The 16,726-nt window shown below is 37.2% G+C and overlaps 1 protein-coding gene across 3 annotated transcripts in view; it reads right to left on the bottom strand.

Annotated features, from left to right (window-relative positions):
• Positions 1 to 16,726, bottom strand: part of KIF16B (kinesin family member 16B) — a 243,748-nt gene that overhangs the window by 178,622 nt on the left and 48,400 nt on the right. For all 3 annotated transcript variants that reach the window (XM_073339553.2, XM_073339554.2, XM_073339552.2), the window contains exons 5-11: positions 16,031 to 16,128; positions 14,883 to 14,992; positions 14,117 to 14,259; positions 11,893 to 12,061; positions 11,597 to 11,728; positions 6,165 to 6,340; positions 3,062 to 3,127 (exon numbers count right to left, since the gene is read on the bottom strand). In XM_073339553.2, coding sequence (XP_073195654.1) covers positions 3,062 to 3,127; positions 6,165 to 6,340; positions 11,597 to 11,728; positions 11,893 to 12,061; positions 14,117 to 14,259; positions 14,883 to 14,992; positions 16,031 to 16,128 — 894 coding nt within the window. The remainder of the gene's footprint in view (positions 1 to 3,061; positions 3,128 to 6,164; positions 6,341 to 11,596; positions 11,729 to 11,892; positions 12,062 to 14,116; positions 14,260 to 14,882; positions 14,993 to 16,030; positions 16,129 to 16,726) is intronic.

Below are 16,726 nucleotides of genomic sequence, written 5' to 3'. Positions count from 1 at the left end.
TGCCCAAATTACCTCAATCTTGATTTGCAACCATATCCTTCAGTTTCACAGTCGGCTTTATTTGTGGACAGGCTACAAATTAAGATGCACTGTGTGGTAGTTACATAATATGGTCCACTGTCCACCAGGGAATAAGTTGAAATTATAAATGAAATGAGTAGCTCATTTTCACCTGTAACCTAGGATTTAAACTCAGAGAGGAAAAGATAATACTTCTCTCCACTGTGCCACCTAGGTCCAGAATGCTGACAATCAGAATATTAGACTTGTCAATATTTTCTTTTGTTTTTTAAAGAAAAAAATATAAGGGAATCCTGATGCTCATCACCTCTACCTTCACCATTTCTGGAGAATTTTTAATGCACATGAGTTGTTTAAAATAGTTTCTCTAACACAGCAATTAATTCCTTCAAGAGAACTACTATGAACTAGCCAATTTAAATATGGTAACAAAGTCTTTAGACCTGTAGAATCAAATTCACTATTACAGCCATTCAGTTATAGAACAGCTTTACCCTTTTTAATATGTGCGAAGAATTTGCAGTAATTCAGTAATTATGCTTGTGGTAATTATCTTAAGCAACAATCTCATAACATATTAATGAGGTTGACAGTGGACAATAAAACATACTCGATAAACATCCCACATAGTGAGGACAACACTTCTGAATAGGACAAGCAATGAATATTATCAGACATGAAAAATATATTCCAATTAATACCATACATTTAGCAGTTTCTACTACCCACCTAAACGTTCGTAACAACAATACTCAGGGAACGCTGTGTGTATTTATTCAACTGTGATTCAGATTAAATTAATATTAATCAGTATTTTTAAACAAATATTTTAAGGAGGAAAAGCATTGTTGTAACTTAATGTTCAAACTACTATTATTCACGTTCCGCCACAGGTACTGAACACAGTACAGAAAGCTAGTTTTTTAGTGTAGGATAACTATTATAAATGTGCTCCAGGCAGAAACATGGCTTACAAGAGACCTTATTCTCCTTGGTTTTACACCAGTGAATCTACTATTTTGCCTATGCTGGTATCAAATTTAGCTTAACCCATTGAAAGAGCCTGAGTTTAAAAAAAAAAAAAGAGAGAGAAACCTAGATAATTTGTAGTTTCATGTTTTTTAAACAAAAATGTAAAAGTAGTTTTTCAGATGACATCAACTTGCCCTAAAAAATTAGTATTATGATCAAGAGTCATAATAATAATGCAAAGAGATAACGTATAGTATCAATTAGTTGAGTCAAAAATGTGTTTCCTAAAGGAGATATACTAATTCCACAGATTTTAGCAGACTGAGTAATTATAATGAGCCAAATCCTCAGGCAGCTTCAATGGAATTATACCAGTTTACACCAGCAGAGGAACTGGCCCAAAGTTTTTAGAAGACCATACATCCACATTTGATCCTTAAAGTAGGGTTGCAAGTTTCTATTTGCAGAAAACTGAACACCTTTTCCACACCCCCTATTCACCCCTTCACCGAGGCCTTGTCCCTGCTCACTCCATCCCCCATCCTCCGTCGCTTGCTCTCCCCCACCCTCAGTCACTCGCTCATTTTCACTAGGCTGGGGCAGGGGGTTGGGGGTGCAAGAGGGGGTGAGGGCTCTGCGGTGGGGCTGGCGATGAGGGGTTTGGGGTGCAGAGGGGGCTCCGCACTGGGCCAAGGGGTTCGGAGTGTGGAATAAGGCTCCAGGCTGGGGCAGGGGGTTGGGGCATGTGAAGGGGTATGGGCCAGAAATGAGGGGTTCAGGGTGTGGGAGGGGGCTCTGGGCTGGGGCAGAAGGTCAGGGTGTGGGAGGGGGGTGAGGGCTCTGGGCTGGGGCTGAGCAGTTCATAGGGCAGGAAGGGGCTCAGGGCTGGGGCGAGGGATTGGGGCGCAGGACCAGGTTTGGGGTGCGGGTGCTTACTTCAGGCACCACCCCTGCAGCTCTCATTTGCCTGTGGTTCCTGGCCAATGGGAGCTGCGGAGCCAGGATTCAAGGTGGGGGCAGCGTGCAGAGCCCCCATGGCCGCTCCTATACTTAGGAGCCAGAGAGAGATGCTGGCAGCTTCCCAGGAGCCATACAGAGCTAGGCAGGTACCCTGCCTGCCTCACTACTAGTGGCCAACTGGACTTTTAACATCCCAGTCAGCAGTGCTGACCAGAGCCAGCAGGGTCCCTTTGCGACTGGGTGTTCCCGTCAAAAACCAGACGCCCAGCAACCCTACCTTAAAGATCCTAAATACTCCCCTCCCTCACAAATCTGATTAATGCTACCTCTTTGTACAGTCTGCTATTGTCTAAATATGAGCAACATGAAGCAGATCTTAATCCTTTACTAAGAGGGTTAAATTCTCAGATATGAAAGATATAGGTTCATTACGTCTAGACTTATATGTTCAATTATCACTACTGCACGTTAAAATAGCTGATTAGGTATCTAAATAACCATTTGCATATGGTTATACCAGATCGGAAGGCAGACCAACATTACTTCCTGAAAACTTGCCCCAGATTCTTAGAACACATTATGGCAAGTTTAGAAACTAGAAACATGAATTAGTCCAACACTATACCAGAATTTAATGTGCATTTTTCTGTGGGCATTGCATTCTTTTTCTGACTCTCCATATTATAGTCTACTATTACCTTTCTCAAAAAGTTTTAATATACACAGAGAAGAGAAAAGGAGATTTGCCCAGGGAACAAGATTTTCCATTATTCAAACATGAGTCAGTTAAATATATTTCAAGAAAGCATGCAAGAGTATTTACAATGTATTTTCTTCTGTTGCACTGTTTATGTGAAATACAGTGTAACAAGTAATAAAATTACAAATTCTAATTTATTATAAAAAGTTAAAAAAAATAAATCTGAGGTTTTTACATCTAGTTGAATTCAAGAAAATGCTGCTTTGTAAAATAAATGAACAAACAAACCACAACATTAAAGCCAGTGTTTATAAGTGTGTATACCAAAAAGTTCCTGAAAATGAGCTGTTATTGCTCCAGCATCCAGGCCACATTTATCTCTAAAATAAATATCAAATTATAACTTACTCTTGCTTCATTCTGCTGAAGCTTCTCCTCCATACTTAAAGCTGTTGGAGAATCCAAGAGTGCAATCTAAATTGTAAAACAATACACATCAGTATACAGGAAAATAAACAGTACAATGGATGGTGGATTAGAAGGCATGAAATATTATTGGGCAGGTATTTTAATAAATTTGTGTAGTATATCCTGTTCTAGTCTTTATCTGGAGTGGATGACATTTCATCTTTATCCATATAAAACATTCACATTAGTGGCAATCTTGTCAAAGTATAAATTTGAAATACAATTTTATTTTTTAATTTTACATACACACTTTTACTGATTTGTCTACATTCATATTCTGCTGAAGGCACAACATTTTGACAAACTGGCTCTACAAAATCAATTTTTTAGAAATGCAATAGATGACAATTTCCTATGCATGAGTGTCTATTTAACTATTCTGCTATAAACATTTCTATGAGTATGACATTTGTATTGCAAAAATATATCTTGTTAATTTGATTGTGGAACATGAAAATTACTAATACTTATATAACAAAGAAAACTGCTTATATTTTTGTAACGTTGACTAGTGTTGGATTTTGGGTAAATAATTATCAATGAGCCATGGTGGCATTTGCAATACAATATTCTGGGAATATAAAGACTCTCCATAGAAGAAATTATACAGGGATTTATATTCTATTGTACACATTTACTACCACCACCTGCTGTTTTACCAACCAGCACAAATTCAATTAATTTAGTCTTCCTTGGCCCTGTATCCCTCACAGACATTTATAACGTAAGATTTGACATTCTCTGGAATTCTTCATAGCATAGCCATATTTATTTTGTGATATCTACTCTTTTACTCCTTGGAACAATGTCAAAGTATTAGATCTTCAAAGCAGTCTAAAATATGTGTACCCAGAGTTTGCAAAGTCAAGCCATATTTCAGAAATAAAAATTGTCAGCTTGCCAGCAAAATCACTCAACTTTTCCCCCAGACAAGCACAGGACAAAGCACAGAGTACAGCAGAGTAATTCAACCCTCATGGAGTGTTTTCAGTTTTACTATTTACAATACAGTAGAATTGTACTAATATGTCCTTTAGTAATCCGCAAACCTGATATTTTTCACGAAATATGCAAGGGGACCGCATCCCATTTCTCAGCAAATATTTAAGCAGGATACTGTGGACAATTACGTTTTCACTTTGTTTTATTTTAGAAAAAGTCCCAAACTACACTGACTAGCTTTGGACATTTCATACCATAATTAAACGAAATTATTTTTACTTATAAAAATAAATTAAAGAGTACAATTTTTAATACAGTTTATTTGCACCTTCCCAATCATGTTTGTTCAATTAGAAAATCTGATAACGCACAATAGCATTGTTTGGAAGTCTCCATTAGCCAGATTCTACTATAGACCTTTAAATCACATTCCTTAATTTCAAGAATCACCAGAGACAGATATTCAAGTTAATTAGTTTACAGCACCCAAAAGAGATAACAAAAACTAAACAGAATAAGGATAAATAGATACAAAAAAATAGAGGGACTGTACTGCTTAGTACTGGATAGAGAATTCTTTTGATGCCAACCAGCATTCCATACAATACCTTTAGTATGGAATGAAGCACAATTCCAAAGCAGCTGTGCTTCTTTATATATGATCTCTTAATATGCATATTTGACACTCAAAACTGTGCACTGAAGATGACAAGTACTCCTCAACTGAATAGGGGTCCTGGGATGAACACTCCTGTGAACCTTACCTATGGAGTCATCAATTCATATTTACATCTATATTTACAGTATGATTAGGCTTAACCGTTCCATTTTTCTCAGAACTTAACAGCACGGCGCCTTTCAGGGAATCAGACACTGAAACTTTATGAAAAATATACATTCATTTCAATAGAATTAACGTATTGTTGTTATTTAGAGTGACTATTAGGTGGACAGAGCTGTAACACCTACAATTTCTTCACTGGTTCATTGGTAGCTGAATGAATCACATATTTCAAATCCAGCCTGGATTCTTACAAATGGTCTTTAAGAAGGAAACAAGTTTTGTTCAGTCCAGCAATTAGAAGGTTAAGCAGCATCGCATAAATGATAAACAAATTAAAATAGAGTTTAACAACTGGAATTTCTTAACCTATTAAAAATGGTCACCTTGCTAAAATAGGTGAGAGGTCTGGCAGTATGGGAGTCAATATCAAATACTATTTTTAAAAACTTTCTGCTATAGTAAAATTAAAAACCTTCAGTGTTAAAGAAATGTAAAACCTGGAGTTTCTCTTCTAAATATAACCAGTTTTACCATCTTTAATTAGACTCCCATACTTTTAGGTGTCCAAAAAAATCACTTCCCTAAAACATAACCAGCAACAGACTAATAGCAAGACTAATTAAACAACTATTTTTCTAATAAAATTTAAATGTCTTACGTTCTGAACTTTCTGATTTGAAGACTGAGAAAAATGGGTGGAATGTGTCCTTTCATCTTTATTGAATAATCAATTTATTTTATTCATAGTTTGCACTTTGTACTATATGGAGGTATCAACAATATTTTTAGATGTTTGCTAAGCACACTATTTGCTCTCTGGAGTACTACATAGTCAAAGACGTTGTGGTTACAAGCTTTTCAAATACCCTACCTTTCTCTACAGTATAATATTTACAAGTCTTAACATGAATTTAATCTTATTTACAAAGTATGTGTTCAGATATTTTATGGTATCTTGAATATTCTTGCGCTGAAAAAAATGTACAAGGGTATCTTTTCAACCCACCAAGCTAGGCATACCTATTTCTTTATTGTTAATGGGGTGGTGCACCTAAATGCCCATATGCTGCAGTGAATACTTACCCACAACATATAATTATGTTCTAATCATATCAAGGCGAGGTAAAAAATTTTACACAAAAGCAGATATCACACTGGCCAATTGGAAGCCAATTCAAAGAAGAAAATTACATTCATTCATGACTTCACAGTGCTTGTTTATTCAGGTCAATATAATGAAAAAAGATAATGATCTCATTAGGATCTAGAAATAGATGCTGTTACTCAGCGAAAATTTTACATAAATCTAAAACTAACCTGATTCCCTTGAGCAAGCAAGGTTTTTAATCGGGCTATTTCAGCTCTCAGCTCACGAATTAGTTTGACGTTAGGATCCTCATTAATAGTGGGCTTGTTGATGATGTTTTTGGCTCTATTTGCATAGCGAAGTGTACTTAAGGTTTCTCCATAATTGACATCAGCAGGTGAAATAGCTGAGAATTAATTCAGAAATAGTTTAGCCAGCACCAAATGTTTCACTTAATAAAGTTGGTTTGTAATTTAATATGTCAGATAGGCATCTTTTGGATGGAGAGAAAACAAGCTCAATTATTCAGAGATTATAAAAAAATCTTGCCATCAAACTACCTGGTTTTTATAAAACTCAGAGGTTCATCAACTCAATGGTGAGGATACCATGCTCCTTGAATGTATTCCCTATATAACAGAGTTCAAACTCAAGAACAGGAGAAAGCAGTTTATTCTAATTCTCAATACCATCTTCAAATGAGGAAGTTGGTTCAAGCAAACGACAACACTAATTGTCCATTTTTAAAGGAATTTATAGGATATACCTTGACATAAAAAAGAACAGAGAAGAAACCACAGCACCCACTTATAAACTTGGTCTTTGGGCTGAGCTGTGGGTATATGGCAGCACACAGTACTATCCTTGAACTAACTGCTTCCAAGGCTCACATGATGCACAAAAGGACTCCAATAGTGCTTTTCTACAAAGGCAATTTAATGAGAAAGAACAAGAACATTTTACTGAATATGTCAATAAATGTTTTCTTCACATATTTTTCCAGTATAGCAGCCATACATTACTGCTTCTAAAAGCAAATGGACAAGATATTCCCAAGGTTTTTAAAAAATGAATCCTCAAATACAAGTAGAGTAGCAAGGTTTGGGACAGATATTCCATAGTGGTATCTATCATCATAGCACAGGAAAATAGGACACTACTCGAGAGAAGAGATGGGATACTGACCTTCACTAACAAGATGTTTAACACCTTTATAAGACTGAACAGAATAGCAGAATGAGACTATGTGGGCTCTGAGAAAGTAACTAAACAATCATCAGTAGAAGAATGAGGTATTTTCTCTTTGCCTCATTCTGTGTTTATCACAAATGTATGGGCTTTTCCTTGTCAGTGGTTCACAAATTTGGGGATGGAGGGGAATGGAATGTATTTCCCTCAGCTCTTGTTCTGTGTCCATTTATGCTACACACTGCCACAGATGCTATCATCACTCCTTTATTCTACTCATTCCTGTGATAGATTGTACCCTTATGTTCACCACTTTTACAAAACTATGATAAATTTTGTGCAGAATACAAACTAAAAACTCATAATTTGCGGATCAGTATTGTCCTGGTAAAATATGTGGGAACATTTTTATGTAAAGTTATAAGATTCTATTGTCTGATGTTACTAAGGCACTTTCCAAATCTGGAAAAGCAGCCCAGACCAGTTCCTCAGAGACAGAAAGGCAAACTGATGGCTCAGTCAGGTGTTAATAACTTCAAATGGACTATCACCTGGTTAAGCCATGATTCTTTGATAGTTAGAAGGGTGTGAGTGAGAAATTTACATCCTGGCAGACAGACTTGCTATCGTCTGATCCCCAGCTGGAGATGATTCTCGAAGAGGAGAGAAAGATGAAAACAAGGAACAGAGGCCCCAAATCACCTCTCTCCCCTCATCTCTACTCACGGCATCAACATTTGAAAGACAAAAAGAGCATCACTGAACTGAGGGACTGGTCCTGGCTGAAGGAATCCAGTCAGACCGCTGTAAGCATATGAGGAGAGAAACCTTTTGCTTTAAATTCACTTAGCTTGTTAGGTATTAATTCATGTTTTACCTTTTATTTCTTTGTAACCAAATTTTACTTTTATCCCTCATTACTTTTAATCACTTAAATTCTATCTTTCAGTAGTTAATAAACTGGTCGTATTGTTTTATCTAAACAAGTGTGTGTTTTAACTGACACATCTGGAAACCTCCATTTGATATAACGGGGTTTGTGCATATTATTTTTTAACAACGAAATGACAGACTTTCTATGAGCCTGTATTGTGCAGGAGGGTACAGGGCAATACAAGACACACATTTTGGGGGACAAGCCTGAAACTGAGAATTTGCTGGTGTCACCCTGTAATATAAGTCAGGAGTGACTGGCTGGAAGCATTCTTATAATTGAGCTGGGAGTGATTTTGCATGCTAGAGGCTGTGTATAAACAGACCAGGAGTGGTTATTCTCACAGCAAAGCAGTATAAAAGGCACCCCAATTGGAGAACTAAGGGGACACAGCTATTCAACCATCCAGACTGTATCCTGGGAAATGTCACAATTCCCTTACGGAAAAATCCTTTATAGTATTTAATAGGCAAAGAGGATTGTAATTATTTTGTATTTGTTTCTAGTGGTGCCCATTAAGTGTTAGGTACTTTTAACATATATGATTCCCAAAATAGTCAACTGGACCTAAAAAAAACTCTCCCATCTGTAGTATGAGGTGGCCTTCCTGGTCTTTGCAGGTTTGGTTAAAGAAGAGGCAGACTAAACACATTTGGGCTGTGTGACTTTCTTAGACACCAAACTTAGGTGTCAGTAACAGACATCACAGCATTACAAGCACTGGGCTCTCAAATGCTTCCACCATGTAGGTCAGACGAGAGAGAGAGAGAGAGAGATGAACTACACAGGAGGGTAGGAAGTCAGCCTAGAAGGAATGACAGTAGGAGAAGGGGAAGCAGCCCGTAGAGTGCAGTATCCTGGATGATGCCCATAATGGCACGGTCGCTGAAAACTTGTTTTTAAACAAAAGAAACTGATTGACTAGATAATTTAAGAACACACACACACACCTCAAGCAGTAAAAAATACTCAAAATGAAGAAACAAGTAGTGTTGTGAGCAGACTGTTACTTTGGCATTCAGAAATGACGAAATGGAGCTGGAGGCCACACCTCCTGTTTATACTCCAAAAAGACAGCACCTGGTGAGGGAATGGCACAGATTTTTAAAAGATTTAAAGATCATGAACTGGAAGCAATTATCCTGGGAGTACCAGTCAACTAGGTAGTACTCACTGAAGAACTATAACTTTATCTGTTACCTTCCAGATGCTTCCCCCAGTAACAGGAGAACCCAAGATTGAGATGAGTTACACTGCACTTGCATAAGCAAAGGACAAGTGAGAATCCCAATTAAAGTAAAAAGAACAGGAGTACTTGTGGCACCTTAGAGACTAACAAATTTATTAGAGCATAAGCTTTCATGGGCTACAGCTCACTTCATCGGATGCATAGAATGGAACATAGACTAAGAAGATATAGATATACACATACAGAGAAGGTGGAAGTTGCCATAAAAACTGTAAGAGGCTAATTAATTAAGATAAGCTCTTATCAGCAGGAGAAAAAAAACTTTTGTAGGGATAAATCTGACATCAGGAATAACAACATTCAAAAACCGGTAGGAGAACACTTCAACCACTCTGGCCACTCAGTAAAAGATTTAAGGGTGGCAATTTTGCAACAGAAAAGCTTCAAAAACAGACTCCAACGAGAAACTGCTGAGCTTGAATTAATATGCAAACTAGATACCATTAACTTGGGTTTGAATAGAGACTGGGAGTGGCTGGGTCATTACACATATTGAATCTATTTCCCTATGTTAAGTATGCTCACACCTTCTTGTCAACTGTCTAAATGGGCCATCTTGATTATCCCTACAGAAGTTTTTTTTCTCCTGCTGATAAGAGCTCATCTTAATTAATCAGCCTCTTACAGTTTGTATGGCAACTTCCACCTTCTCTGTATGTGTATATCTATATCTTCTTAGTCTATGTTCCATTCTATGCATCCGATGAAGTGAGCTGTAGCCCACGAAAGCTTATGCTCTAATAAATTGGTTAGTCTCTAAGGTGCCACAAGTACTCCTGTTCTTTTTGCGGGTACAGACTAACATGGCTGCTACTCTAAACCAGTTAAAGTAATTTTTCATTGTCTTTCACCCTTCAGTTCTGCTACACAAAAACAAGCAACATACACAGCCCAATCTCACTGTCGTTTTATTTCTTTATAATCTTGTTTGGAAACATACTTGACATTTCAATGGGCTGATGAACTGTGGGATAAGCGAGACCATGGCACATCCGCCCTGTGATGTAGAGGTAAATGTTTGTTGAGTGAAAAGAGCCATTACTGAACTTTCTGTTTAAACTGTAAAAAAGTTCTCACAAGAGCAGCTTATAAATAATGACGCTTAACACAACAGATTAAAGTTCTGTTAATGTCAGAAAAGTAACTCTGTAGATATGGCACATTCTTACTCAACAGACCTGCCTCCTGTGTGTATTCTGAGTCAAATGAGACCAAACTATTCTTTATTACTATTTTCTACTATTAATGCTGCAGGTACAATATAGTTACGGGAACGTAAGCTAGCTCGCACATCAACAAAATTATGGGGTATATTCACATTCTGGATCTTTATTGCTGGTGATGATATACAAGCCAGAAGGAGGGGAAAAAAAGCCTTGACTTTTAGATCACAGACAGAGGGTGCCTGGTATGAGAGCAGTGAACACACGCACACATACACACACACATAAACTGAGTTGTCTAGGAGGCAAATGAATCACAAAATAGGGATGTTTGATTTCAGCCTGAATTGATCAGATTAGCTAAACAGTACAGATTCAGAAAATTAATTTCTAAAGAAGGAACAAAAAAGTTCTGTTACAGATTTTAAAAGTGGTGGTCATAATCATGCACATTCATTTGAGCACACACAATTTACGCATAAAGTGCCCAGTGAATGCACATAAACTAGATATTTGGCATACACGATCAGTTAGACACAGCTAGTGATATGCACATGCAAACACCTGATTTGCACACACAAATATGTGCAACTGTTCACGTCTACCTGAAAATTTGGTTGTATATATTTAGTAATAAAATAGTTTGGGGTTTGTTTTTTTTTAAGCATACAAATTTTTATGTATCAGAGGGGTAGTTGTGTTAGTCTGGATCTGTAAAAGCGGTAAAGAGTCCTGTGGCACCTTACAGATTAGCAGACGTATTGGAGCATAAGTTTTCGCACCCACGAAAACTTATGCTCCAATACGTCTGTTAGTCTATAAGGTTCCACAGGACTCTTTGCCGCTTTTACAAATATTTATGTCCTCGTTCCACAGCTAGGGATCCATCCTACAATTATTATTTTTTTTTTTTTTAAAGGACAACAGCGTTTATATCATACTTTATGAAGAAGAGAACACTTAACGAAAGGGTATGGACTGTATTAGAATGCTTTGCTCTGCAAAGTAATCATTAATTTAACAAGGTGTAAACAACACCATTTCTTAATGAGGCATTTGGAATCAAAATATTTACAGCTAATTTGTATAAAGTGTTAAGAATGAAGAAAAGTAATTTAAAACACTTACTGGCAATCATTATCGTTTTAGAGTTTCCTCCTAGGCTATCTTTCAACAGCCACGTCAACACAGAGTCCCTGTAAGGCACAAATACTTGCTTCTTCTTTGCAAGAGGATTTGTTGCATCCTGAGATAAATCAGCTGAGAGAGAGGGGAAAAAAGCAATTCTGTATATTGATTAATTTTTTTAAGAAATTAAAAACCATTGAGCTATTACCCACTGCAGTGGATTCAACACAAACCAACTGCAAAAACAAATATTAATGCAGAAAGGGGACTGAGCATGAAAGAAAACAGAGACATACCTAAGGCAGAAATGACATTTCCCAGAGTAACTAGAGATTTGTTAATATTCCCTCCTTCCTTTAATCTAACCCCTGTAGCACCGGTGGCATCTGCTCTCTCACTTCCAGCAAGATCTACCAAATGGATCTTGCTAACAGTCTCACAAGGCATTTCAGCATCAAATTTAGCCTAAAGAAAAATACAAAAAGAAAATAAAAAATAATGGATTAAGCAATGAAGTTCCAGAATATTACTGAATTCAGTTTGTATCTTCCATGTCATGTTTTAAGATTACATTAAATTTGTTTACAGTAGTAGAGCTTTAGAAGTCAGATGTATTCGAGGTACCAAAGAAAGGAGTTCTGTCGACAAGCAGCTGCATAATACTCATTTAAGTAATTTTCATAAGGAATATTCCAAGCATTGAAGCTATTTACATATACACACCAACCACAAATGTCTTAAAATGTACTGATATTTTAAAGAAGTATAATAAACTCACCTGTTAAATCTGTATTAAATTTTTGACTAACTATCAGTGTTACAGTTTTTACATACACAAACTTTTCACTCAGATTTCCCCTTCATACTTATATAGCATCTTTGAACAATATACCGATACCATTTGTTGGCTTACCTCCCACCCTTCTCTAAAAGCTGGGAGCCGAGTAATTCCACTTTTAACAAAATACACAACTTTTTGCAACATGCTATGGAAAAAATTAAAATTGCATCCATGCCATATGCTACCTTCCTTCCATAAAACTCTCCATAGGCCTACTAGCCCCATAAAATAAAATAAATTAGTAAACTCCCTTTTCTAAGGTAGACTACTACTGGGAATTGGAGTGGAAAACAAATACCTAGACGAATGTATTTGGTCACCCCATTAGTCCAGAGATGAATGAGATGAATATGTACTCAAGTTAGGACTCGAGTAGCCAGAAGAGGAACAGTTAATGGGAGACCAGTTTGGGCCATGGGACTGGATTTCAGGAGTGTCTGGCCAACATTAAAGCATAAAAGGCAGTCACTACTTTTATGTGCTACTTTTATGCAAATCACACGATTTTCAAAAATTTTCCCTTTTGTTGTTGGGATTCTATGGCAACATAAGAGACTATGCATTAGTTATTCACTGAGTTTTAGCTAACTTGAGTTTCTGTGAATTATCTCCCAGAATGGTGCATCTGAGAAATGTTGTTTTAAGAATAACTAGGCACTATAATGTACAGTGTCTTAATACAGTCACTGAGAAGTTCATCATACCACATTTAACTCTAACAAAAACATACCTTTCCCTTTCTCTGCTGCAGAAGACAAATACCACCCACCTGCCTCAACAGGTGAGGGAAATTGATGGGACTAGTGGTAAAGGGGGTTAGCCCTAGCATTGAGGGAGGGAGACACTCACTGAAGGACACCAAGTAGCTTCTCCCCACCTTGGAGTCTCTAACATCCATTGGCCAGTTGTACGTGAGAGATGCTACCTGGCTCACAACACCAGCTCTGGGGATTTAATGTGGAGCCCACGCCACCAGGAGCCTCTTTCAGCTCCATTCCAGCAGCCCCACCATACCCACCCTGAACTAGGAATACGAATTCAGTCTGGCAGATGCTGCAGGTCTAGCTGATTGCCTTGGGGATTAGGAAGGAATTTTCTCCCAGAGAGCCAACTGGCAGAGGCCTTTCCTCACACCTCCTTCAAACCACAAGTGACAGTAGGAATGCACTTAGTACCTAACTGAGGTACTTGGTTGAGTTGTTAATTCATCTCAGCCTGGGTTTTCAGTTCAGTTGAAAGGATAAAATGAATGTTTCCCAGTGGTAAAAGACTTGGGATTTTGCTGATGGGCCTTGGGTTCATGGGACAGGGTAAGGCCGAAATCCCCACCTTTCTGCACATTTTGTCCCCTTCAGGGGGTGGAGAGGGCAGGCCTCAGACCGAGCTGAGTGCTAGGGGACAGTCTAGGGAAAGGGTTATGTGGTAGGAGCCCTTGTACCATTCCCACTTAAATGCCTGGTATAGGAAAGTAAGGGTGATAGGTGGATAACACCCCTCCCCTGTGTTTAAGCTTAATAAAAGTTGCAGCCGGACACTTAAAATCCATCCAAGTGTCTGTCCTCGTTTCGTCACTGTGTCTGCATCAATAGAAGTAACTGGGTCTCCGAAGCTGCTGATTTGACAGCTACATGTTTCTGTTAGCACATGCAAACATTTAAAGACAATGCAATTCTTTTTACCTGAGTGAAGTTGATCGTGAAAATGGCATGAGACCTGCTGCTAACATCATTCATTCCAGTTGCAGCAGTGGTTCGATTTATGTTTCCTGCTTCCATAAGTTCCTCTACATCGCTGTAATTTTGTACTAAATGTTTGGACAAATCTGAACAGAAGCAAAAATTATTATAAATTAAAAAGAAGTATACTTATGAAGGTACTGTGAACTGATTGAGATTCAAGTCCACCTCAGTACAATGCAGCAGTGCTGAAATAGCACAGAAAGCATTTATAGTCCGATTTCCTTTCTTTCTTTTAAATAGAAGAATGAGACGTGTGAAGAATACTTCTTCAGACTATTATAATATTTACAGCAGAATAGTTAAAAAGATTGCATACTTCTCTTCAAAGCATATAGCATATGTCCAACCTCTCAAGGGAAAAGAACCGGCATTGGCAGAGTGGCAGACTAAGATGGTTAGATTCTAATAGATCCTTTTCATTTCAAACATCCATGATTTATAAGTTAGACCTAATGCTGATTTGAAATCATTTAGCAGAGCTTCACTTCAGTAAAAAAAAGTGTTGTACTTTAGAAGAGTTTGGAAATGAGAACTGTAGAAAATAAAAAAGGCTGTTCCCAATAATGCTTTTACAGTGATGATGAAATATATTGTCTTTCACCTTCATCTTCATTTGCACTGACAATTTAAAAACAAAAACAGGGACATACAATTAAACATAAACCTGAAAATATTCGTGAAGTAGAAAGCAATGAAGTGATTTTACCCTCAACGTAAGGCCCTTCTTTTGGATGCTCTCGTATTCTTAAATTATACGTTTTTGATGATTTCCGCCTCAGCAGATCTCTCACACGTTCATTATAGATTTCCAGGTAACTGAAACAAAAGTATTTGAATTTAGAAAAAATATTGAATGATACAAGATTTAAAAAATCAAAATTACTGGAAAGAGCTCATTCAGATGGTAGAATTGAGCCTCAATCCTGCAGTTTACATAGGAGTGACTTCACCCACATGAGTCCAATTGACTCACTCCAAGTCACTCCTGCATGTAGGCATTCTGCAGGACAGATCCTAATCTGTAACTTTTTCACCAAGTTATGATACCACTTACAATATAAGCTCTGTGGTAACAGAACTTCTAAAGATCGTATTATGATGTAAACATCTCCATGTGTTTCCTAGTGTTTTGTTTACGGTAATATGTTTCCTAACCCAATACCACTGAGAACTCTTATATCTTGATGCAAATTACTATCGATAGTTGTATCAACAGAAAATAAAATAAGATGTTAAACTTCTTTTCTTTTTATACTTTGGACATTAGAAAATGATCTCGTAAAAAAGGTTAAAAACTTGTTTTCATCATGATCAAGTGATAACAGGATGTAGAAAAATCTAATATTTTTCATAATTACTACTCTTGCTGCTTACAAAAAGCCAAAAAACCACAGAATTATAGTATTTTAAAATTATTACAAATGGAGCATGCAACAACAGCTGAACTTAAGGTTAAGTGTTTCCATTCTCAAAAGCTATTTCACCTGACTATAAATCATGTCAAACTTTCACCATCTGAGACGAAGTTTTCCAAGTTTGGTCTCTGTCTGCAGTGAAATTTTTGAATGCAAGGGGAAGGATTAGTGAAGGATGCTTTAAAAAGCATGAATATTTTCACTACTAAAAAATAATAAAATAATAATAATAATTTTAAAAAATGGGTGGGAGGCCCAGCAGAGAAGTGCTGAAAACATTTTACTAGAGCTTTCCACAAAAATCCATTTTCAGGCTGAGAAGAAGAAGAAGTTTCATCCCTAAAACCACATTGTACAAAAAGATACTAATGTGAAAACAAGGAGTTTATAACCAAGTAGGTTCATTCCCAGCAATCTTTGTAACATACATAAAACCTACCTGACTTCTGTTCGAAAGGATGCTTCATTCCATCTTATTTTTTCATTTATTCTATTGAATAATCCTTCACAAATTCTAGGTATTAAACCAGCATCACCCTGCAACAACAATTTTTATTTTCTACATCACTACATGCACGCACTGTATATTTTAAAAACAGAAGAAATCACTGAAATTGACAATACCCAGTCATTGTGCCAGAAGGGAATTATTAGCAAATACTCTTAATATCTCATTTAACTGCCATAGCAACTTGGAGGTTAAGCAATTCAGATCCTAGCACTGGCTCTTAGTTTTGGGTTAGATTTTACCCTATGCCCTACACATTTGGTCCATACAAATCTCACCTACTTAAAGCAGAGAAAGAATCCAGTTCTCCAGGGCAACATTTAACTGCCTTAAGCATGAGACTATCCTTTCTCTCCCTGAAACCGTTTGCCTCATTCACTACACACCTTCCTACAGACAACAGCCTCATGCACTAAATAACCCTGATCCATCCACAAAGCAGATCCATCTTCCGCACTGAGTGAGGCAAAGGTCCTGTGGAAAATATAGCACGCAATAGTGTAATTAAAGACTATCATAATATATGTGCACAAGGGGTAAATTAAGGCAACTTTAATTCTTGTATTTCCCAATTTCTGAGTGCTTTATTTTGCAACCTTAATGTTCTTTTTGCACAGTTTTTTGTGT

The sequence above is a fragment of the Lepidochelys kempii genome, chromosome 3 (assembly GCF_965140285.1).
Source record: "Lepidochelys kempii isolate rLepKem1 chromosome 3, rLepKem1.hap1, whole genome shotgun sequence".
In the NCBI taxonomy this organism is placed as follows: domain Eukaryota; kingdom Metazoa; phylum Chordata; order Testudines; family Cheloniidae; genus Lepidochelys; species Lepidochelys kempii.
The sequence above is the reverse complement of the archived record's forward strand: the minus strand, read 5'-3'. Positions and strand labels throughout refer to the sequence as shown.